Below are 22,998 nucleotides of genomic sequence, written 5' to 3'. Positions count from 1 at the left end.
TTCCTCTGATTCTGCACTGCATTCTGCCACAGAGTCTCCCAGCTCACTAAGCCCTGTAACCTCTTCAGCTTCTGACACCTCCTCTTCCCAGGCTTCTCCCTCTTCTTCCTCTGACCGTTCATCCTTGTTCCACCTCCACTCCTTGGGCTCTCAGCCACCTTCCCTTCCTGGTTCCCCGGCTGCTTCCTCCCACCATTCCTCTGTGCCCAACCAGTCCATGACATTGCTCCATCCCTCAGCCTCTGTCCCCACAAGGCAGCTTCCACTGACCTGATCTGGTTCCACAGCTGCTGCTTCCCTTCTGCCCCCATGAAAAGACAGATCAGGAGGTCTTGCTGGCATCCTTCTGCCACCTGCAAGAGAAAATAGGTAAGCAGGATGCCAGGAGTGCCGGCTTCTTTCACAGGTGAAACAGGGCATCTCTAACTGCAGATGGGCCTTTGAGAAAGCCTTACCTGCTGAGAGCATTTGGACGTTTGTGCCCATTTCATATGTTTGTGGTGCAGAAATACATCTCCCCTCCTCTGGACCCTTCTTCCCAACTGTCTCCCGCCAAAACAAGATGAAAAGAACCCTCAGATGAGTTGGAAAACCAAAAGAATGAGACCAAATGGGGGAAAACCACCTTCCTCCCTACCCAGTGGCCTCTCTCTGGTGTCCAACGGAGGCCTCTCTGCCTCACAGGAATCCAGGTCCATTTCTGCAAAGAGATATTTTCCCTGAAAAAGAAACAAGGATTCAAAACACAGAATGGTGAGAAATATTAGAAAGAGAATGGCAAAGACTTGAAGGGTGTGAGATCTCATTCCATAGATGCTTTCTCAGAAAACGGATCATTGTGGGATGTTCTTTGTCCTGTTTGGAGCCCCTTTGGAGTATCCAGAGGAAAGTCTCTCTCACCTGCTTTCTCTCCTTCTGCCTGATTCAGGAGGAAACCTTCTGTTTGTCGTAATGAAAAGCTCTAGGAAATTCTACAAAGCAAATACATTGATCTGTTACAGAATTTGTAGGACAGCGGGGAAAATGGTCCCCTGAGCAAGCATGGATGAGTCTTGCTGGGAACCAGACCATGAGCTATCTTTTTGAAAAGAAAGAGGAGGAAGAGGAGAAGAAATACGTCTCTAGCCTTCTAGCAATGGAAAATGTGGAGGCAACTGAAGGGATTTCTGTGAGGTTAATCTACCTGGTTTCTGCTGCCTTCCAGTCAATGCATGAAGTCAGAACCAACAGACAAGGGAATCGTTTGTATCTTGTGAAAAATGGATGCTTGGCTCTAGTGGGGGTCCTCACCCCGGGGTCCTCAGGAGTTGCTCCCCACCCCCACTCCCCTGCTTCTGTCTCCTTTTCTTGCATCTGGACTCTTCTGCCGCTCTCCAGACAGACTCCTGTGGTGGGGTTCCTTTTCTTTTTTAAAAAAAAATAATATTTATTAACAGTTTAAAGAGTATAAAAAAAGAAAAATAATTCAACAAAACAATACAATACAATACAAAAATAAAAACACTACATAACACTGACATTAAAAACATTAAATTAATAAAATACAACATACACAATTTAAAACACATCCATAATTTCAGTATCTTATCTTTCATTCACTTATTTCCACGACTTCCTCACACCTCCCTTTTTGTATTCCACTTCAATTAACTGTTTCAGCAAATCCTTTCCATCTTCCTCAGTTTTCTGTCCTGTAATTTATCTTAACTTATTTTAACCTTATTTTTTTCCCTTTGATACATTAAAAATCCATTTATACTTAATTCCTTATAACCTTTCTGCTAAAGCCATATAACTTCATTCCAACATTTTTCTAGCATTCATTAATTTTACAGTATTTCTGTAAATAATCTTTGAATTTTTTCCAATCTTCTTCCACCGACTCTTCTCCCTGGTCTCGGATTCTGCCAGTCATTTCCGCCAGTTCCATATAGTCCATCAACTTCATCTGCCATTCTTCCCGGGTGGGTAAATCTTGTGTCTTCCAATACTTCGCGATAAGTATTCTTGCTGCTGTTGTTGCATACATAAAAAAAGTTCTGTCCTTCTTTGGCACCAATTGGCCAACCATGCCCAGGAGAAAGGCCTCTGGTTTCTTCAGGAAGGTATATTTAAATATCTTTTTCATTTCATTATAAATCATCTCCCAGAATGTCTTAATCCTTGGGCATGTCCACGAAAGGTGAAAGAATGTACCTTCAGTCTCATTACATTTCCAACATTTATTGTCAGGTAAATTATAAATTTTTGCAAGCTTGACTGGTGTCATGTACCACCTGTAAATCATTTTCATTAAATTCTCTCTTAGAGCATTACATGCCGTAAATTTCATACCTGTGGTCCATAACAGTTCCCAGTCAGCCATCATAATGTTATGTCCAACATCTTGTGCCCATTTAATCATAGCAGATTTTACCATTTCATCCTGAGTGTTCCATTTCAACAGCAAGTTATACATTCTTGACAAGTTCTTAATTTTGGGATCTAACAATTCTGTTTCCAATTTTGACCTTTCCACCTGGAAACCAACTTTTTTGTCCGAATTATATGCCTCCATTATTTGGTAATAATGAAGCCAATATCGCACTCTGTTTTTCAATTTCTCAAAACTCTGTAGTTTTATTCTGTCTCCATCTTGTTCTAAAATTTCCCAATATTTCGGCCATTTGGCCTCCATATTGAGTTTTTTCTGAGCCTTCGCTTCCATTGGAGACAACCATCTTGGGGTTTTATTTTCTAACAAATCCTTATATCTTATCCAAACATTAAACAGTGCTTTTCTAACAATATGATTTTTAAACGCTTTATGTGCTTTTACCTTATCATACCACAAGTATGCATGCCAACCAAATACATTGTTGAAACCTTCTAAATCCAACACATCTGTGTTTTCAAGAAGCAGCCATTCTCTCAGCCAGCAAAAAGCAGCTGATTCATAGTAAAGTTTAAGGTCTGGCAGGGCAAATCCACCTCTTTCTTTAGCATCAGTTAATATCTTAAATTTTATTCGGGGAAGCAAGAAGCCCTTTTCTTTGCTCTGAGGGACAGGCATGTATCTGACCAACCCCTTAAGGGCCAAGTGGGCAGGGCCAAAAACATCTTCCTTGAAATTTAGGTGGGTAATTTATTATTACTTTATTATTATCATTCTGATAGATAGCTTAACAAACACACAGCCATTGATGCCAAGGTCCCTGGAGGCTCGGTGAGTAGCAGCGCCCATTTCCGGCTGCTTTGCCAGCAACAATCCCTTTGGCACAGAGAGGATATGGTCCTGGGATGCCATGCTCTGGGTGCGAGGGGATTGCTGCAGTGGCCTCCGTGGGGAGCTGCCCTTGGAGACGACTGGGAAACAGGTCCGCAATGCAGCAGCCAGAATATGGGCTGCGATCCCTCTCTTTGTTCCTGGCCTTCCTCTCCCACCTTTCCTTCCTTCCTCCCCGTTGTTCTTGGGGGGGGGGGCTAGTCCACCTCCTAGTCCAGTTTTGGAAAACCACTTGCATATGTTTTCTCTGTTGTGCAATGAGGCTGAGCGATGTCACACAGACTCCTTCCAGGGGCTCCTTTGTTTAAAGAAGGGATATTTTTTCAGAAAGGGGGGGGAGGGCCATTTGAGTTTGGGATCCTCTGATCTCCAGGAAGGAGAGCGTGGCAGACCTGGCCCCTCCCTGATCAGGCCCCCCAGGCATCCTCCCCTGCTGCAGCCCTGGGACCCCCCCTCTCCCCACTGCACCCTCTGGGGGGAGAGAGAGGAGACTCACCAGATCCCAGGAGGGGACAGCGAGGCAGCCCTTGCAGGAGAGACACCAAAGCAAGGAAAGGACTGGGGAGGGAGGGGCCTTGGCTCTGGAGGACCTGGCCCCCTCTTGCTTCCTGGCCTCTCTAGGAAGGCAGCTCACTTCCCTTTAACCCTTGCCAAGCCGAGTCTTTGCAGCTCAGCCCTCTCTCGCTTGGCAGAACCTCAGATTTCTATTATTTTTTATGAATTTAGGGGGACAGCTGCCCCCCTGGCTACGCCCATGCCCAGATATCCTTTTGGGGGTGAGGCTCTTGGCTGGACTCTGAGCATCTCCCTCCCTTGGCCAGAAACCAGAGGAAGAGCTTGCAGGGAAAAGGGCTTTGCAGGAGGCAAGGAAGCTCCTCCTAGAATTCCGGAGTGGAGAGATAGGAGGGGATCCCAGGGTCATCTAGTCCAACCCCCAGCAATGCAGGAATCTCAGCTAAAGCATCCATGGCAGATGGCCCTCCGATCTCTGCTCAGAAACCTCCAAGGAAGGAGAGTCCACCACCTCCCAAGGGAGACCTTTCCCCTGCCCAACTGCTCTTAGATGTCCCTCAAGGCAGCGGGTCCTGAGTTCTAGCCCTGCTGAAACAATCGCACTGGCTACCAAGGAGGGACCAAGCAAATTTCAAAATAAATTAATCCTATTCTCATCATAAATGAGTAATACTTTCTCATGCATGCTTTTTATGCTAATAAAAAAGTATGCCATTTCCCTTTCCAGAAATGTTTAATTGCTAATTCAATTGACTGAAAATGGATGGTTGTTATTTTTATGTCTAGGGAAGCTTTTAATATTTGATGGACTATTGTATTTTAATATTTTGTTGGAAGCTGCCCAGAGTGGCTGGGGAAGCCAGCCAGGTGGGTGGGTATAAATATATTATTATTATTATTATTATTATTATTATTATTATTATTAATTGATCAGGTGAGTTTTCTCCTTTCGAAAGAGGGAGGTGGAATCTCCACGGTTGCTAATAGCATAACATTGAAAGGTTAGTGAACTATGGGGAGCCCTAGAGAATCTGCTTGGCATGCAGAATGTCCCAGTCAGTGTAGGCCAGGGGTCCTCAAACCATGTCCCGTGGGCCAAATCCAGCCTGCCAGGGTCCTGAATCTGGCCTGCACGGCCATTTCAGAACCTGCCAAGTGTCCGAGGCTGAAAGCATCTCGCCGCCCGCTCAGTCAGTCCTTGCGTCGCGCTGAGGTAAACGCCACTGACGTGATGGCGGCTCTACCAATGAAAGCCCAGGGGTTTTACTCGGGGACGGGGAAGTGTTGCCTTTTGGCTTGAAGAGAGGAGTTGAGGTTCCTTACGTATACTTTAAAGATGGGAGAAGGAAGTACAGTCCTATTTCTGTGAGTGGCGCAGCGGTTTTCCACTCCTGTGATTTACATGCTCTGAAAGTTGGGATCTGTTTTGATATTTAAATTTTGAAAGGGTGGAGTGGAACCGAATATTGATCATCTTGTTAGCCTGGGGAGGGGGTCAGCATCCTTTTTCAGCCGTGGGCCGGTCCACCGTTCCTCAGACCAAGGAATGTCTCCACCCCCATCGTCCATCCTGGACACTGAGGTCCAGCTACGAGGGCCTTCTGGAGGTTCCCTCATTGCGAGAAGCGAGGTTACAGGGAACCAGACAGAGGGCCTTCTCGGTAGTGGCGCCCACCCTGTGGAACACCCTCCCTTCAGTATAAATAAATTATTATTATTATTATTAGTATTATTAGTATTATTAGTATTATTAGTATTATTAGTATTATTAGTATTATTATTATTATGTAGGGGGCCAGACTATATGGGGGGGGATGAATGAATTCCTATGCCCCACAAATAACCCAGAGAGGCATATTAAATAAATTTTAAATAAAAGGACACATTCTACTCATGTAAAAACACACTGATTCCGGAATTGTCCGCGGGCCAGATTGAGAAGACGGGCCGGATTAGTTTACCTACCCCTGGCCTGGGGAGCCACATTCTGCTTGAAGGAGAGCAGGATTGGCCCCTAAGGCCTGGGGTGTCCCTCATCCCCTGCAGTAGGACTTGGAATCCAGGAGAAAACTCTTGGAATAGCCTTGCCAGGTGCTCAGGGAGGGACTCACCTGTCCCCATGTCCTTCTCTTTGCAGATGTGCGGTTGCACATCCCTCCCCCAGGGGTGAGTATTGGAGAGAACCAGAGCAGGGACTCAGACCTGCCCTCCTTGCCCCCCACTCTGCCCTCTCGGACGTGGAGAAGCCCTCCCTTCGTGAGGAACTGACTTTTGCCTTTCAGCTGCTGGAGGAAGATCAGCTGTACCTGCCGGAGGTGATTCACAACTGCCAGGCAGCTCAGCTCAGGGGGCTCCGAACCCTGAAGTGCTCCAAGCAGGAGACGGCCAAAGCCATCCTGGTGAGTGATGGGTGGTGTGGGAGACCCCATGGGGAAGTGGGGGAGGGGGGCTTTGAGGAAGGGTTTCTCCGTCTGCCAGAGAGGAGGACCCTACTGGCCTAGGTTCACGTATCCTGTTTGAAAGGGGAATCATCTTAGGGACTTCCTGTGAAAATCTGGGTCAGGAATGCTGTTCCCAGAATTGACAAACACACAAGATGTAATCGGCTGTGCATTCACATAAACAATACTCTTCTATACATTCTTATCACAATATCTTGCACATAAACAACACATAAATTGCAATAATATAGATGGAAGTCCCCAGTAAATCAGTTCATTCGAAAGACCAAATGTCTGCTGGTTTCTGTTCCACATATGTTCATAAAGTCCAAATTGGAACCTGCTACAGTTCCACAGTGTTGACAAGGATTTCCGGAATAATGCCCTGTTTTGCTCTCATGGGCTCCATCCGTTGTACATATTCTAAGTAATATAAATGAATATAATGTTGTAATTCAACATATTTTAACAAATTACCGTATTTTTCCCTCTATTACACGCAGATTTTTTCTCCTAAAAAGTAAGGGGAAATGTCTGTGCGTGTTATTGAGCGAATGTGTGGTCCCTGGAGCTGACAAGCGCGAGTGAAGGCAAAAATCAGGCAAATATCAAATCGTCCGGAGAAGGGAGGAAAGGAGGAAGCTGCTGCTTTCCTGCATTCTGCCTCAGGGTCTTACTGCCCACCCGCTTCTGTTTCCTTACTGTGTTTGCTCAAACGGAACAAAGAGCAGAGAAAACCCCTCCCCTCCAGGCAAGCAGAGCGTCCTTCCTTCTAATTCCTCTCCGTGCGTCTGGGACTCGAAGGCAACATGCAGGTTGGGGGGGGGGGAGAGAGAGCTGGTTGGCTTGTGGGGGGGGACTTTTGCCTTCCTTTCCTCCCTCCGGTAAAACCCCTCTCCTGCATTCTTAGCCAGCTGCTTCTCTGCACACCCCTCTCCTTGTCGCTTCTATGTTTTTCCTTCCCTCCCTACTTAAAACGTGGTTCCAATCACGGATCCACATGGATCCTCAGGATCTTTGCATTGAGTCACCCCAAATTCACCATCAGATCACATAGCATGTCCATGGCTACAGCCTGCACCAAAAAAATCACGCACCCACTGTTGCCTGGGGCTGCAATGGTACAAAAACGTGGTTACAAAGCATGGATCCACATGGATCCTCAGGATCTTTGCATTGGGTCACCCCAAATTCACCAACAGATCACATAGCATGTCCATGGCTACAGCCTGCACCAAAAAAATCACGCATCCACTGTTGCCTGGGGCTGCAATGGTGCAAAAACGTGGTTACAAAGCATGGATCCACATGGATCCTCAGGATCTTTGCATTGGGCTACCCCAAACTCACCATCAAATCACATGTCTGTGGCCGCAGCATGAAGCACAAAAATGATACATCCACTGTTTCATTCAGAATTTTTTTTTCTTGTTTTCCTCCTCTAAAAACTATGTGCGTGTTATGGTCAGGTGCGTGTTATCGAGCGAAAAATACGGTAACAAACCTGTGATGGATAAAGTTTGTTTTACATTTGTTGTTTTAAAGGGGTCACTTAAAGAAGAGAACCTTACAGCTGGAGATTTCTGTCACCTGTAGCTAAAATCAATGCTGCGCCTTTCTATATACACTGCAAGAGTTGTTGTTCACCGAAGAAACCACTGTGTTAAAAGTTCTATTATCGCGATACTTCATATATGGCATGTACTTTTATAGCACAATTGTTTATATAATTTTAATTTGTTAAATGATCTAGTGGTCGATCCACAGCTCTGGTCACTACTCCCTGAGAAAAGCTCAAGAACTCTGGGCAAAGACAATGGGTAGATCACTAGCAGGATTTTTATTACTGGGAGTAGATCTCAGTCTCTTGGAAGTTCTGGCATTGTGGCTAGTTCAAGGTACTAGCACAACTTTAATTGCCACTCATCTTTTGTTGATATTAACTCATTTCCCAGTATTTTGCTATTAACATCCTAGCCGCTGTTGTTGTGTAAAGAAACACTCTTTTATTTTCATTTGGTATGCTTATTGTTAGAATATCAAATAGGAAAGCTTTGGTTTTCTTTAAAATAAATAGCTTTTTTTTTTTTTTACTTTACTTTATTTTATTTTCCCTTTGGGGACATGTCCACCACTTGTGGAATAAGGTTCCCTCATTTTGTCTGCATCTCCAGCACTTATTGCTGATATTTATTTATTTTGACTGATTTGGATGGGGTCAGGTACCATCTAAAAATCAGATAGCACATGGTGAATTTTATGTCTTTTTCCATAATTCCCCCCATTTTTCATCTTGATTGGATAGCTACAATCGTGTGCCCATTTCACCATCACCTCCTTCACCTCCTAGTCCTTAAGGTTCCAGTCCAGTAACAATCTGTGTGGTTTTGATAATATCTTTGTATTATTTAATATTTAATAATAACTTTTTTAAAAAATCTGCTATATTTGAATCAAGTTGTCAGGGAATCAGGAGCAGGAGCACTGGGGAGAGAGGAATTGGAGAGCGAAGGGGAAGAATCCGAGGGCAGCGTAGGGGAGTATGACAGTGGCCCGAGAGATTCCATGAGCTTCTCCAGCGAATCAGAAGATTCCCAAAAGGGGGCGCCTATGGTCAGGGCAAGGGGGGTCCCAGGGGGGACGCACCAGAAACAAGGAGCCAGAGGGGAACCCCAAAACAGCAGTGGAGGATCGGGACCAGTTTCCCCACCAGAGCGTAGTGGGGGGGAAGAGTCATGTGTCAGGGCCAGCGTCTCCTCCATTGGGGAGAGAGAGTGAGTCAGGGCTGACCACGCCTCCATCGGAGAGTGGGGGAATGGAGGGGAGGTCAGTTGCAGCTAGCCCCCCCCCGAAGGGGGAAGCAGTGACAGCAGCAGTGAAACGGTCAGGAGGAAAGCTGCTGGCTGGGCGCGCGCGCCAAGTTCAAATGTGCAGGCGCGGGAGACAGCAGGAGACCCGGATGGGGAACCAGCTCCTAAAGCTCGCCGGAGGGAGGGAGAAGGCTCAGGGGAATCAGCGTCAGAAGAGGCTAGAAAGGGCGAGACCCCGGCGGGCAGGAGGACCCACAGGAGGAAAGAGCAGCGGAAAAGGTGGAGCAAGGCTAGGGTCTTAAATTGGTGTACAGGGGGAGGAGATTCAGACGGATCATCAGTGGTCTGACAGTTGAGACGTAGAGCTGCGCGCTGCGGCTCTGGAAGTGAAACTGAACTTCAATAAAGACTTTTGTACTTAACAACGAAGCAGCGTTGGTCCTTTGTGAGCTGGGACCTTGGGCAGCTCTGACACAAGTCCATTAATTTTTCATCTGGAAGAAAATGTTTAACTGGTAATCTATCTTTTTTACTTTTGTTTTCTTTTTATATTTTTACTTTTTTTGTATTTTTAGCATGTAATAACAGTAGTAAATACCGGTATATGGAAATGTGATCATAATATTGAAATGAATAAAATGCTTAACTCGCAAAGATAATAATAGTGAAATGAATAAAATGCTTGCAGCTTCCCAAGAAAACTCAAGAAGATTCTCGCCTTTTTGGCTTTTACCTCTTCCCTTTATAACTGTGTCATTAAGTCCCAAAAGTCCTGCCCCCCCTTACAGGATATCCCTTCTACAGATGCCAACGCAGACCTCGTGACCACAAGACTATTCATTACCTGCAGTAGCAACAACAAAAGACACCAGAGTGACCACAGCTATCTCTTTCCAAAGGATATAGACTGACGGGGGGGGGGTGGCTGACAAAGGGGGGAAAGTTGAATTACAAGCACATTCTCTCACCTTTTAAACATCAAGACTCTGTGCCCCAAGATTGAAAAGATATGTAAAAGATCACAATTGCCTCAAGATATGCAACTGATATTTAATTAGTATATAGTGTATTGTGTGATATTATGTAGGAATGCTAACATGTGTCTGCTAGTATGTTATTTCCACAAAGGGGGGGACACCCAATTTTTGTGTATAATTGCTTTTATGTTCAATGTATAGTGTCTTATTACCTACAGCTCTATGGAGGATTCTCATGCATTTTAAGCTTTCAAATAGATCGGGCTATTGTGTAGTCCAGTATTTAGATTAGATCAATTTAAGTGGTTAAAATGAATGTTCTGCCAAAAATGCTATTCCTCTTTCAATCAGTCCCAGTAATTGTGAAAGATTTTTCAAAATGTTTCAAAAAATGGCAGAAATAAATTTTCAGGTTTATCAGGGGAGGGGGGTTTCACGCATATTTATGGCATGGGAAAGGGAAGGTATATAAAAAAAGTTTGTATAACCATATTATTAGGAAATCACTAATGAGCATATGGGAGAGATACAGTGGTACCCCAAGTTAAGTACTTAATTTGTTCCGGAGGTCCGTTCTTAACCTGAAACTGTTCTTAACCTGAAGCACCACTTTAGCTAATGGGGCTCCTGCTGCCGCCGCGCGATTTCTGTTCTCATCCTGAAGCAAAGTTCTTAACCTGAAGCACTATTTCTGGGTTAGCGGAGTGTGTAACCTGAAGCGTATGTAACCCGAGGTACTACTGTATAAAGATAGGTTAGAACAGAAGACCCCTTGGTGGCTTTCACCACATGAAGCTTTACTGCTCAAACCACTTGGAAAGAAAGGAAAGTGGCTTACGTATGCTGACTTGTTAAAGGATCAAGAAGGAAAATGCAAACAAAGAGATTACAAGGAAATAAAAGACCACTTTCAGAGTTGGTTACGCTATCGGCAACTACATGAAATATACAAAGAAGACAATAAGAAAGGATTTAGCTACACGACATCTAGATTTCAAAAGGAAGTCGTAGAAGGGAAAGGGAAGTTGCTGAAAGGTGCATATAGTATTCTGCTAGAATGGGAAACAAAAGATGAAGAGGTGAAATCAGTCATGATTAAATGAGCACAAGATATAGGTCGTAATATAATGTTTGAAGATTGGGAAAGATTGTGGAAAACTGATTTAAAATTTAAAGACTGCTCTTTGCTGAAAGAAAATTACATGAAAATGATGTATAGATGCTATATATCACCAGTGCAGATAGGAAGAATGTATAAAACCAGCTCAAATATATGTTGGAAAGGTAAGAAAAAGAAGGGACTTTTTACCATATGCGGTGGGATTGTAATAAAATAAAAAAATTCTGGGAAATGATATACAATAAGTTGAAGAAAATGTTCCAATTAACTTTTGTAAAAAAGCCTGAAGCATTATTGTTAGGGATTGTAGGAAAAGAAGAAATGCACCTTGGGCTTCTTGCGTGCAGCAGAAAATAGGGCGTGTCCCCTACTACAGAACTGTAAGAAAGGTTCAGAGTGAAGGACACAGATTTCCACGCTTCCACCCAAAACTGCTGGGGCAACCCTGTGTCAAAGAGCATGGCTTCGGTTGCCTCCTGCAGCGTTCTCTCCCTGCATTCTGCAACTCCATTCTCCTGAGGAGAATTTGCTAGTCAACCTGTGGCGTATGCCTTTCTGGCAGAAGAAGTTCTGCAACGCAGACCTGGTGAACTCTCCACCGCAATCTGATTGAAAGCTCTTGACCTGCAGTGAGATCTGTTGATCTACTGCCATTATCCCGTCTTTCACCAATGCAGCGGCCTCTCACTTGTGCTTCAGAGAGAAAATCCACCCATTTCTGGAAGAATCATCCACCAGAGATAACACAAATTTGGCCCCACCCCACCTGGCATATGGCTCCAAAGGTCTGCATTGACTAGCTCAAAAAGTTTTGTGGTTACCCTGTCACACCTAGGATAAGAGCACGTCTGAACCTTGGCTTTCTTGAAGGCCCTGCATTCCAGGTATTTGTCACATGCCTTCATCTTGCACCCTTCAGTGCACCCTGGAACCTTCTTCATGTACCCCAGTTGACATATGACATTCTCTGGTGCCAAATGCCATGATGGCACCCATCATGGATGGGAACCTTAGCACACTGTGCTTGTGCATCCTCAGTGGGATCTTTACCTGCAGTAGGCGCTTCTAGCACAAACAGCCTGTCTTTGCACTCAACACTGACCAGTTGTCACCCACCTCTGGAAATGGAATAAACATTATTTTCAAAACACACTTTGAATCCATCATGGACAAGAGAGGAAACAGAAAGCAAACAGCACTGCATCTCTGGAATGACATAGGCCTCAATCTCCGCCTGTAAAAAGGAACAATAAACAGAGCCAGACATACTTAGTTGGCGCTTGGAACCATCTGCAAGAGTTACACTTCTTCCAGTTTTCACAGCCTTGCAGTTCCACAAAAAAACACTAGATGGCGATGGCATGAGGTGGTGACTGGCCCCACTGTCAATCACCCAGCTCAGCACGTGGCCCTGGTCGCAGTTTTTTCCATCTTTTTGCCTGTAATGCCTATAATGGCAGCAACTTTTTAAAAAAGTAATATTTAGAGCCCGTAGTTCAATTTCCCAGCAGCTCCCCTTGCCCACGAGAACACTTCTAGCATTTCAAATCCTCTACCTGTGGCATTGTTCAGCAGTGGGGAAAGTGACCTCTTCACACCGGATGTCCATTTGGTATGGTCCTTTCCAGGTTTTTGCCTGCCCCTTGTGTTTGTCTCTCATTTGTTCTCCTATGTGTGTTGCCAGTAGAAGCCACAATTCTGTGGGTACTCTAGGTGGTGCAGAAAGTTGGCAGCTATTCCCTACACCCACAGGTCTAAGGATGGTTACAACATTAAAAAAACAACAACACAAAACACCACATTTTAAAAGGGCATTAAATGTCAATCAGCCAAGGACTGGTTTAAAAAGTGTGGATTTGCCTGGCTCCTAAATCTGTATAATGGTTTTTCCAACCTTTGTATGGATTCTTTGATGGGAAGTGAGATTCTGACTGTGACTGAAGCTCTTTCCACATTCCACACACTGATATGGTTTCTCCCCTGTATGAATTATTTGATGAGAAGTGAGACTATTGCTGTGACTAAAGCTCTTTCCGCATTTTTTTCTTGTCAGTTTCTTAACCTTAGTTTCATTACCGGCCTATACCTTCCTAATACCTTCTAACTGATTATCCCAGCTGTTTAACTGACTCCTCTTAACAGATTCTCTCACTCTCTCGCATCAAACTAGCCCAACCCACAGACTTATCCTCCCTCTCCCTTCTCTAACTCCAGACTCACTTCTTAACAACTCTAACTCCTCCCCTTGGGTTCCTACTGGTTAATCATTTTACACTTTCATTTTACACATTTAACCCTTTCCTTATGACCCAGTATGATGTCATAAACCTAGGAAAGCAGACGCCACAGGCCTCCTTAAATATTTTATGGGGGGGGGGGAAGACACCTAGGTCTTTAAATATTGGTACCTATTCCTACACCCACAGGTCTCAGGATGGTTACAAAATAAAAACACAAAACACCACATGTTCAAAAGGCATTAAATGTCAATCAGCCAAATGCCAGGTAATAAAGGTGCGGATTTCTTAGCTCCTAAAGCTGTAAAATGGGTTTTCCGACCTTTGAATGGATTCTTTTATGGGAAGTGAGTTTGGAGCTTTGACTGAAGCTCCATCCACATTCCACACACTGATAGGGTTTCTCCCCTGTATGAATTCTTTGATGGGAAGTAAGACTGGATGTCTGAGTGAAGCTCTTTCCACATTCCATGCACTGATAGGGTTTCTCCCCTGTATGAATTCTTTGATGAGAAGTGAGACTATTGCTGTGACTAAAGCTCTTTCCGCATTCCATGCACTGATAGGGTTTCTCCCCTGTATGAATTCTTTGATGAGAAGTGAGAATGTCCTTCTTCCTGAAGCTCTTTCCACATTCCACACACTGATAGGGTTTCTCCCCTGTATGAATTATTTTATGGGAAGTGAGACTGTGGCTGTGACTGAAGCTCTTTCCACATTCCACACACTGATAGGGTTTCGCTCCTGTATGAATTCTTTTATGGGAAGTGAGACGGTGGCTGTGACTGAAGCTCTTTCCACATTCCACACACTGATAGGGTTTCGCTCCTGTATGAATTCTTTGATGGGAAGTGAGATCGGAGCTCTGACTGAAGCTCTTTCCACATTCCACACACTGATAGGGTTTCTCCCCTGTATGAATTCTTTGATGGGAAGTGAGATGGGTGCTCTGACTGAAGCTCTTTCCACATTCCACACACTGATAGGGTTTCTCCCCTGTATGAATTCTCTTATGGGAAGTGAGATCGTAGCTGAATCTGAAGCTCTTTCCACATTCTACACACTGATAGGGTTTCTCCCCTGTATGAATTCTCTGATGGGAAGTGAGACTGGAGTTATTCTTCAAGCTCTTTCCACATACTAGGCACTGATAGGGATTCTCTCCTGTATGAATTCTCTTATGGGAAGTGAGATCGTTGCTGAATCTGAAGCTCTTTCCACATTCCACACACTGATAGGGTTTCTCCCCTGTATGAATTCTTTGATGGCAAGTGAGATGGGAGTTCTGACTGAAGCTCTTTCCACATTCCACACACTGATAGGGTTTCTCCCCTGTATGAATTCTTCGATGGGTAGTGAGTTTGGAGCTGTGACGGAAGCTTTTTCCACATTCCATGCACTGATAGAGTTTCTTTCCAATGAGATTTTGTTGATGGGAAGTGGAATGGGAGCTCTGACTACACATTTCTGCACACTCCAAATTTTTACATGGCTTGTCCTCTCTGGGGATTTTGTCATGATCACCTTTGTTCCCTATTTCCGTTTCATCACAATCTGCAATGGAGACAAAAAGGGGTTAGAGCCTCAGGAACAAATGGAGAAGAACTGAAGGGTGTGTGCTCATTACCTGTGTTGTTTGTCATTAACCAACATATTAATTATGAGATTGTGATGTGTTGTTGAATGTTGCTTTGTTTGATATACAGTAGTGGTCAAAATTATGGAAGCTTTTTGGAAAAAAGTGTATTTCAGAGGTTTGATGGCTCATAACACCACTTCTTTTGGAGTAATATCATAAAATTATATATCAATGGGAAGATAATTTAATCAAGAATGCAATTCAACAAAGTTCATTTAATTATCCGCATTCTAGCAAATGTTATAGCCAAGTAACCAGAGAAAGAAAGCACAATTTGCTTAGGTTGTAAAACATTATAAAATTATAGAAATGGCACAAAAAGTTGACTGGTCACCCAGAAAGAGATGTAAAATTGTAGTATTAAGTGAACAAGGCTACTGTTATGAAGAAATTAGATGAAAGATTGGGAAAAACTTAACCAAAGATGGCCTTTCTATATTTTTGAAGAGGTATAAAGAGACTCAATCACTATAAAATCAGACTGGTAAAGGCAGGAAAAAGTGCACAAGGGCAGATAACAATCAAAGAATGGAGAGACTGTCCCTACATGACAGAAGAAAATCATATGGGTGTATACAAGATGACATGGAGCAATGTACTGTGAAGTTGAGTGCTAGGACTGGTCTAAATGTTAGAATTTTTAAAAAAAGCCATTGTTATCTCTCAAGCAAAGCTTGAAATGATTAAACCCATGTTAACTGGACAGTGGAACAATGGGACAGTGTTATTTGGAGCACTGAGACCCAAATCTCCTTGCTTGGTATTGATGGCATGAAATATGCGAGAATCAGAGATTTACATCCTACTTGCATTACACCGACCGTGAAACACACAGATAGTGTGATGATCTGGGGTTGCATGGCAGCAAAAGGTGTGGGCAGAATATGCGTCATTAATGGGAATGTAAAACGCATCACCATAAAGAAGGCTGATCGCTGAAGAATTGATGCTTTTGAATTATGGTGCTGGAGGAGACTTTTAAGAGTCCCATGGACTGCAAGAAGATCAAACCTATCCATTCTTAAGGAAATCAGCCCTGAGTGCTCACTGGAAGGACAGATCGTGAAGGTGAGGCTCCAATACTTTGGCCACCTCATGAGAAGAGAAGACTCCCTGGAAAAGACCCTGATGTTGGGAAAGATGGAGGGCACAAGGAGAAGGGAACGACAGAGGACGAGATGGTTGGACAGTGTTCTCGAAGCTACAAACATGAGTCTGACCAAACTACGGGAGGCAGTGGAAGACAGGAGTGCCTGGCGTGCTCTGGTCCATGGGGTCACGAAGAGTAGGACACGACTAAACGACTAAACAACAACAAAACGCATCAATGAAATACTTGAGCCCAAACTGAAGTGTTCCACAGGTGATCTTTACCCAGATACGGAAGCATTTATATTTGTTTGTTTGTTTGTTTGTTTTCTATTTCAACAAGATTCAGCTCCATGTCATGTTGCTGCTGTGTGCAAAAGGTGCTTTCAAGATAATCTTATTTCACTGCCGGAATGGCCTGGGAATAGCCCAAACATTAACCCAATCAGAAATCTATAGAGCCGACTAAAGAAACTTATTAGTCAGAAGCAACCCAGCAATAAAGCCCAATTAACAGAGACAATAATTCAGTCTTGGTTTGGCATTCTTACAGCTGCAGAACTAAAAACTTGGTTCACTTCATGGAAAGGCGTTGTAAGACCGTAATGAAAGCTAAAGGTTACCAATGGTTACCAAAGGTTTCACGTTTTTTTCTTTATGATTGCTGTTCTAATAAATACTCCTTCATAAAAGTCATTGCATTACATTCTTCATTAAATTGTCTTTCCATTGCTCTATAATTTTATGGTATTACTCCACACAAAAGTGGTGTTATGAGACATCAAACCTCAGAAATACACGTTTCACAAAAGATTTACACAAGTTTGGCCTCTAGTATAAGTTGTTAATTTTAAAGTTAATGTTCTTTTTATATGGGTTCAGATTATGATTATTTATGTTTCATGATTATATATGTGTTGTGCCGCTCAGAGTGGCTGAGGCAACCCAGCCAGACGGGCAGGATAGAAATAAAAATTACTATTATTATCACAGTGGTGCCATCTCCAATGTCAGTCGTCTCTTTGGTCAACCCAAGACTGACAGGAGCAAAAACAAAAACCTGAAGCTACTTATCTTTCCTAACAATTCTGAAGCTGACATTTAAGATTGCCTCAGAAGTTCAGACCAGCCCAATCCTGCTAGAAAAAGGAATAATTTGAGAAAGATTGTTCAAAGAAAAAACTGTAATTTACTCTTTATTGTGGGGGTGTTAGGTTCCCAGGTGTTATAGGGGGCACTGTTGAGCTTTGTGAAAATAGATGAGGTTGGTCCCATAGAGGTAGTTTTTGAAGTTCCAGTCTGATATGGCGATCCCACAGGGAGCCTTACCAAGAGAGGCCACGATCCCACGATTCTCCTCCATGACATCCTTATGCAGAGCTCTCTGGTCAGGATCCAGCAACGCCCACTCCTCGTCCGTGAAACGAACAGCGACATCTTCAAAGCACAATGAACCCTAAATGAAAATGGAAATGTCCTCCTCTGAGACAGCAGAAATACGATCTGCTACACAATGCTCTGTTGTTTCCTTCCTGTACATTGCGGTGTTGTTTCAATAGGGTTGCTTTGCTGCACATTTCAAATATGGATGCTTATTTTATTCTGCGTTTTAATTATGCGTATTTGTCTTTGTGCAAATACGTGGTTCTCCACCTTGTGTTTTCCAAGTCATTTTGCCTACGCAAGCATTCCAGTTTGCCTGATGGAAGGATCCACTTTCTCCTTTCCTCATGAGCTGTTCTGGGGAGTTCCCTCCCAATGCCCTAGAGCCAAATTCAAGGGGTTCATGGGGGCATGGAGGGGGGAGCAATGGGGGGCAGGCCCCATTTTGCAGCCGATGGGGCTGGTTAGGTGAATCCAGGCCACTATTTGTTCACATTTGTCCACCACTTAGAAACCAATTTTAGCATTCATTGATGAATCTTGTAAAAGGTTACCAGATTTTTTTCGATGAATCTGGGGACACTAAGTATAAATATATAAATAAATAATACTATATGTGTGGTACGTTGATGCTGCAGCGATGGAGGTGGCAGAGGGGCGGCCACCACCTTGACCTCAACCGCCACGGTTCCCCTTCCTCCGAGGCTTCTATCTCCTTTCTCCATGAGCCTGGGTAGCCCCTGAGTTGTTGGTTCTTCGGTGGTGGTGGTGGGGAAGCGCTGCGCGGTGGGTCAGGCATGGAAGGCGAAGAAGGAAGGCCAAGAGCAGCGGCAAGGCTCGGGCAGCGCGATGCCTCCCTTCTCATCGGAGCAGCCCCAATTCCATTCCTACTTGCATGCTAGCAGGAGGGAGCGTAGATCCCTTAGCTGCGAAGCGAGGCTTTACACTGCCTTTCGGAGCAGCCCCATCCCAACTGCTACTTGCGTGCAAGCAGGAGGAGGCAGGGATCTCTCAGGCAGCTCTGGGCTGCTGAGACTGCCACTGCTGCATTTCCCGGGGACATTAGATGAAATCTGGGGACATTCCAGGGATGGTATTTGTCCGCAGAATTATTCACAAATCTGAGGACAGTCCCTGCGAAAAGGGGACGTCTGGTAACCCTAGTCAAGAAAAAAAATAAGACTGTTTTGAATGGCCATCTGTCTCTAGCATGATCTAGCAGAGATTCCTGCAATGCACAGGGTCTCCTGGCTCTGAGAGACAAGCAGGGAGGGTGGCTTCTGGCAAAAGGAGAGGGATCCACCGGTGGCACTTCCCTTATCCTGACTCACCTCTGCCTCCCGACCTTCCTCTCCCACTTGCCTCCTTCCACTTCTGCCTCTGATTCTGCGCTGCATTCTGCCACAGAGTCTCCCAGCTCACTAAGCCCTGTAACCCCTTCAGCTTCTGACACCTCCTCTTCCCAGGCTTCCCCCTCTTCCCCCTCTGACCGCCCATCCTTCTTCTACCTCCACTTCTTTGGCTCTCAGCCATCTTCCTTCCTGGTTCCCCAGCTGTATCCTCCCACCACTCCTCTGTGCCCAACCAGCCCATGACATTGCTCCATCCCTCGGCCTCTGTCCCCACACGGCAGCTTCCCCTGACCTGATCTGGTTCCACAGCCGCTGCTTCCCTTCTGCCCCCGTGAAAAGACAGATCAGGAGGTCTTGCTGGCATCCTTCTGTCACCTGCAAGAGAAAATAGGTAAGCAGGATGCCAGGAGTGCTGGCTTCTCTCAGAGGTGAAACAGGGCATCTCTAACTGGAGATGGGCCTTTGAGAAAGCCTTACCTGCTGAGAGCATTTGGACGTTTGTGCCCATTTTATATGTTAGTTGTGCAGAAATACATCTCCCCTCCTCTGGACCATTGTTCCCAACTGTCTCCCCCCAAAACAAGATGAAAAGAACCCTCAGATGATTGGAAAACCAACAGAATGAGACCAAACTGAGAAAAACCACCTTCCTCCTTACCCAGTGGCCTCTCGCTGGTGTCCAACGGAGGCCTCTCTGCCTCACAGGAATCCAGGTCCATTTCTGCAAAGAGATCCTTTCCCTGAAAAAAAAACAAGGATTTAAAACACAGAATGGTGAGAAATATTAGACAGAGAATGACAAAGACTTGAAGGGTGTGAGATCTCATTCCATGGATGCTTTCTCAGAAAATGGATGGGCCATCAGCAGACCATTATGGGATGTTCTCCATCCTGTTTGGAGCCCCTTGGGAGTATCCAGAGGAAAGTCTCTCTCACCTGCTTTCTCTCCTCTGCCTGACTCAGGAGGAAACCTTCGGCCAGGGCCACCGCCTGGGAACTGGTCTCCGCTCCGCAGTCCCTCACCCAGCTCTCCATCTCCGGGGGAAGGACAGCCAGGAACTGCTCCAAGATCACCAGGTCCAGCATCTCAGCTTTCGTGTGCCTTTCTGGCTTCAGCCACTGGTGGCAAAAGTGGTAGAGTCGGCTGCAAACCTCTCGGGGTCCTTTGGCCTCCTGGCAGCAGAACTGCCTCAACTGCTGGCTCTGCACCTCTGAGCGGAGGGTGTCCTCCTCACCCAGGATCTTCTGCACTGGGTTTTCCCAGAATCCCCCACTGCTCCCAGTTTGGCTGCCATGGCCTATTCCTGTTACAGGGCCAGCTAAGTCTTGCTCATCCATGTGTGCTCTCAGGAAGCCTCTGAGAGATCGCAAGGAACCCTTTGGACTTCTGCCAAGTTCTGTCTGTCGTACTGAAAAGCTCAAGGAAATCCTACAAAGCAAATACATTGTTTTGTTACAGAATTTGCAGGTCAGAGGAAGAAAAAGCTTCCCTTAGCAAGCAAACCATGAGCTATTTTCTGAAGAAGAAGGAGGAGGAGGAGGAGGAGGAGGAGGAGGAGGAGGAGAGGAAGCTCTCCTAGAAAGAAGATTGCAATGCAAAATGTTGTTGGAGGCAACTGAAGGTGGGGAATGGTTCCCTGAGGAAGCATGGATGAGTCTTGCTGGGAACCAGGGCTGGACTGTACTGCATCCCAGACCATGAGCTATCTTTTTGAAAAGAAAGAGGAGAAGAACCAAGTCTCTAGCCTTCTAGCAATGCAAAATGTGGAGGCAACTGAAGGGATTTATGGGAGATTAATCAACCTGGTTTCTGCAGCCTTCCAGTCAATGCATGAAGTCAGAACCAACTGACAAGACAATCGTTTGTATCTTGTGAAAATGGATACTTGGCTCTAGTGGGGGTCCTCAGGAGTTGCTCCCCACCCCCACCCCCACTCCCCTGCTTCTGTCTCCTTTTCTTGCACTTGGACTCTCTGCCGCTCTCCAGACAGACTCCTGGGGTGGGGTCTCTTTTTCTTTGCTCTGAGGGCCAGGTATGTATCTGACCAACTCCCTCAGGGCCAAGTGAGTGGGGCCAAAGACATCTCCCTTGAAATTTCAGGCCGGTAATTATTTTTTATTATTATTATTATTATTATTATTATTATTATTATTATTCTGTTAGATAGCTTCACACACACACACACACACACACACACACACAGCCATTGATGCCAAGATCCTTGGAGGCTCGGTGAGTAGCAGCGCCCATTTCCGGCTGCTTTGCCAGCAACAATCCCATGCTCTGGGTGCGAGGGGATTGCTGCAGTGGCCTCCGTGGGAGCTGCCCTTGGAGACGACTGGGAAACTGGTCCGTAATGCAGCAGCCAGAAAATGGGCTGGGATCCCTCTCTTTGTTCCTGGCCTTTCTCTCCCACCTTTCCTTCCTCCCTCCACGTGAGGTTTTCTTGGGGGGGGGGGGGCTAGTCCACCTCCTCCTCCAGCTTTGGAAAACCATTTGCACATGTTTCCTCTGTTGTGCAATGAGGCTGAGCAATGTCACACAGAGTTAAAGTCCCAGGGACTCCTTTGTTTAAAGAACGGATATTTTTTCAGAAAGGGGGAGCGGAGGGCCAAATGAGTTTGGGATCCTCTGATCTCCAGGAAGGAGAGCGTGGCAGACCTGGCCCCTCCCTGATCAGGCCCCCCAGGCATCCTCCCCTGCTGCAGCCCTGAGACCCCCCCCCCGTCCCCCCACTGCACCCTCTGGGGGGAGAGAGAGGAGACTCACCAGATCCCAGGAGGGGACAGCGAGGCAGCCCTTGCAGGAGAGACCCCAAAGCAAGAAAAGGACTGGGGAGGGAGGGGCCTTGGCTCTGGAGGACCTGCCCCCTCTTGCTTCCTGGCCTCTCTAGGAAGGCAGCTCACTTCCCTTTAACCCTTGCCAAGCCGAGTCCTTCCAGCTCAGCCCTCTCTCGCTCCGCAGAACCTGAGATTCTTATTATTTTTAATGGATTTTGCGGGGCAACTGCCCCCCTGGCTATGCCAATGCCCAGATATCCTTTTGGGGGTGAGGCTCTTGGCTGGACTCTGAGCATCTCCCTCCCTTGGCCAGAAACCAGAGGAAGAGCTTGCAGGGAAAAGGGCTTTGCAGGAGGCAAGGAAGCTCCTCCTTGAATTCTGGAGTGGTGAGATAGGAGGGGATCCCAGGGTCATCTAGTCCAACCCCCAGCAATCTCAGTGAAAGCGTCCGTGGCAGATGGCCATCCGATCTCTGCTGAGAAACCCCTAAGGAAGGAGAGTCCACCACCTCCCAAGGGAGACCTTTCTCCTGCCCAACTGCTCTTAGATGTCCCTCAAGGCAGCGGGTCCTGAGTTCTAGCCCTGCTGAAACAATTGCACTGGCTGCCAAGGAGGAACCCAGCGAAGTTCAAAATAAATAAATCCCAATCTCATCATAAATGAGAATTTATGCTAGAAATTTATGAGAATTTCTTATGCACGCTTTTTATGCTAATATACAAAAGTATGCTATTTCCCTTTCCAGAAATGCTTAATTGCTAATTCAAAGGACTGAAAATGGATGGTTGTTGTTATTATGTTTAGGGAAGCTTTTAATATTTGATGGACTATTGTATTTTAATATTTTGTTGGAAGCCGCCCAGAGTGGCTTGGGAACCCAGCCAGGTGGGCAGGGTATAAATATATTATTATTATTATTATTATTATTATTATTATTATTATTATTTATTAAATTGATTATTAAATTATTATTATTATTTGATCATAATCCTTTCTCCTTTCGAAAGAGGCTGGTGGAATTTCCAGGGTTGCTAATAGCATAACGTTGAAAGGCTAGGGAAACATGGGGAGCCCTAGAGCATCTGCTTGGCATGCAGAATGTCCCAGCGTCAACCCCTGACATCTCCTGCAAGGGCTGGACGAAATCCCTGCCTGAAACTCTGGGGAGCAGCTGCCAGTCAGTGTAGGCCAGGGGTCCTCAAACTATGTTCCGCGGGATGAATCCAGCCTGCCAGGGTCGTGAATCTAACCTGCACGGCCATTTTAGAACCCGCCAAGTGTCTGAGGCTGAAAGCATCTCGCCATCCGCTCAGTCAGTCCCCGTGTCTTGAACGACCTACATTGGCTCCCAGTATGTTTCCAAGCACAATTCAAAGGTGCTGACCTTTAAA

The 22,998-nt window shown here is 45.4% G+C and overlaps 1 protein-coding gene across 1 annotated transcript in view; it reads right to left on the bottom strand.

The window, feature by feature from the left end:
• Window positions 1-21,671, bottom strand: part of LOC310760670 (uncharacterized protein) — a 75,866-nt gene extending 54,195 nt beyond the window's left edge. The window contains exons 1-4 of the mRNA XM_083609577.1: window positions 21,597-21,671; window positions 19,763-20,255; window positions 638-719; window positions 271-353 (exon numbers count right to left, since the gene is read on the bottom strand). Of these exons, the coding sequence (XP_083465703.1) occupies window positions 271-353; window positions 638-719; window positions 19,763-20,164 (567 nt within the window). The 5' untranslated portion in view covers window positions 20,165-20,255; window positions 21,597-21,671. The remainder of the gene's footprint in view (window positions 1-270; window positions 354-637; window positions 720-19,762; window positions 20,256-21,596) is intronic.
• Window positions 21,672-22,998: the final 1,327 nt, after the last annotated feature.

This window comes from Podarcis filfolensis (genome assembly GCF_964270895.1).
Source record: "Podarcis filfolensis genome assembly, chromosome: 4".
Classification (NCBI taxonomy): Eukaryota; Metazoa; Chordata; class Lepidosauria; order Squamata; family Lacertidae; genus Podarcis; species Podarcis filfolensis.
This window is presented reverse-complemented; position numbering and strand designations above follow the sequence as displayed.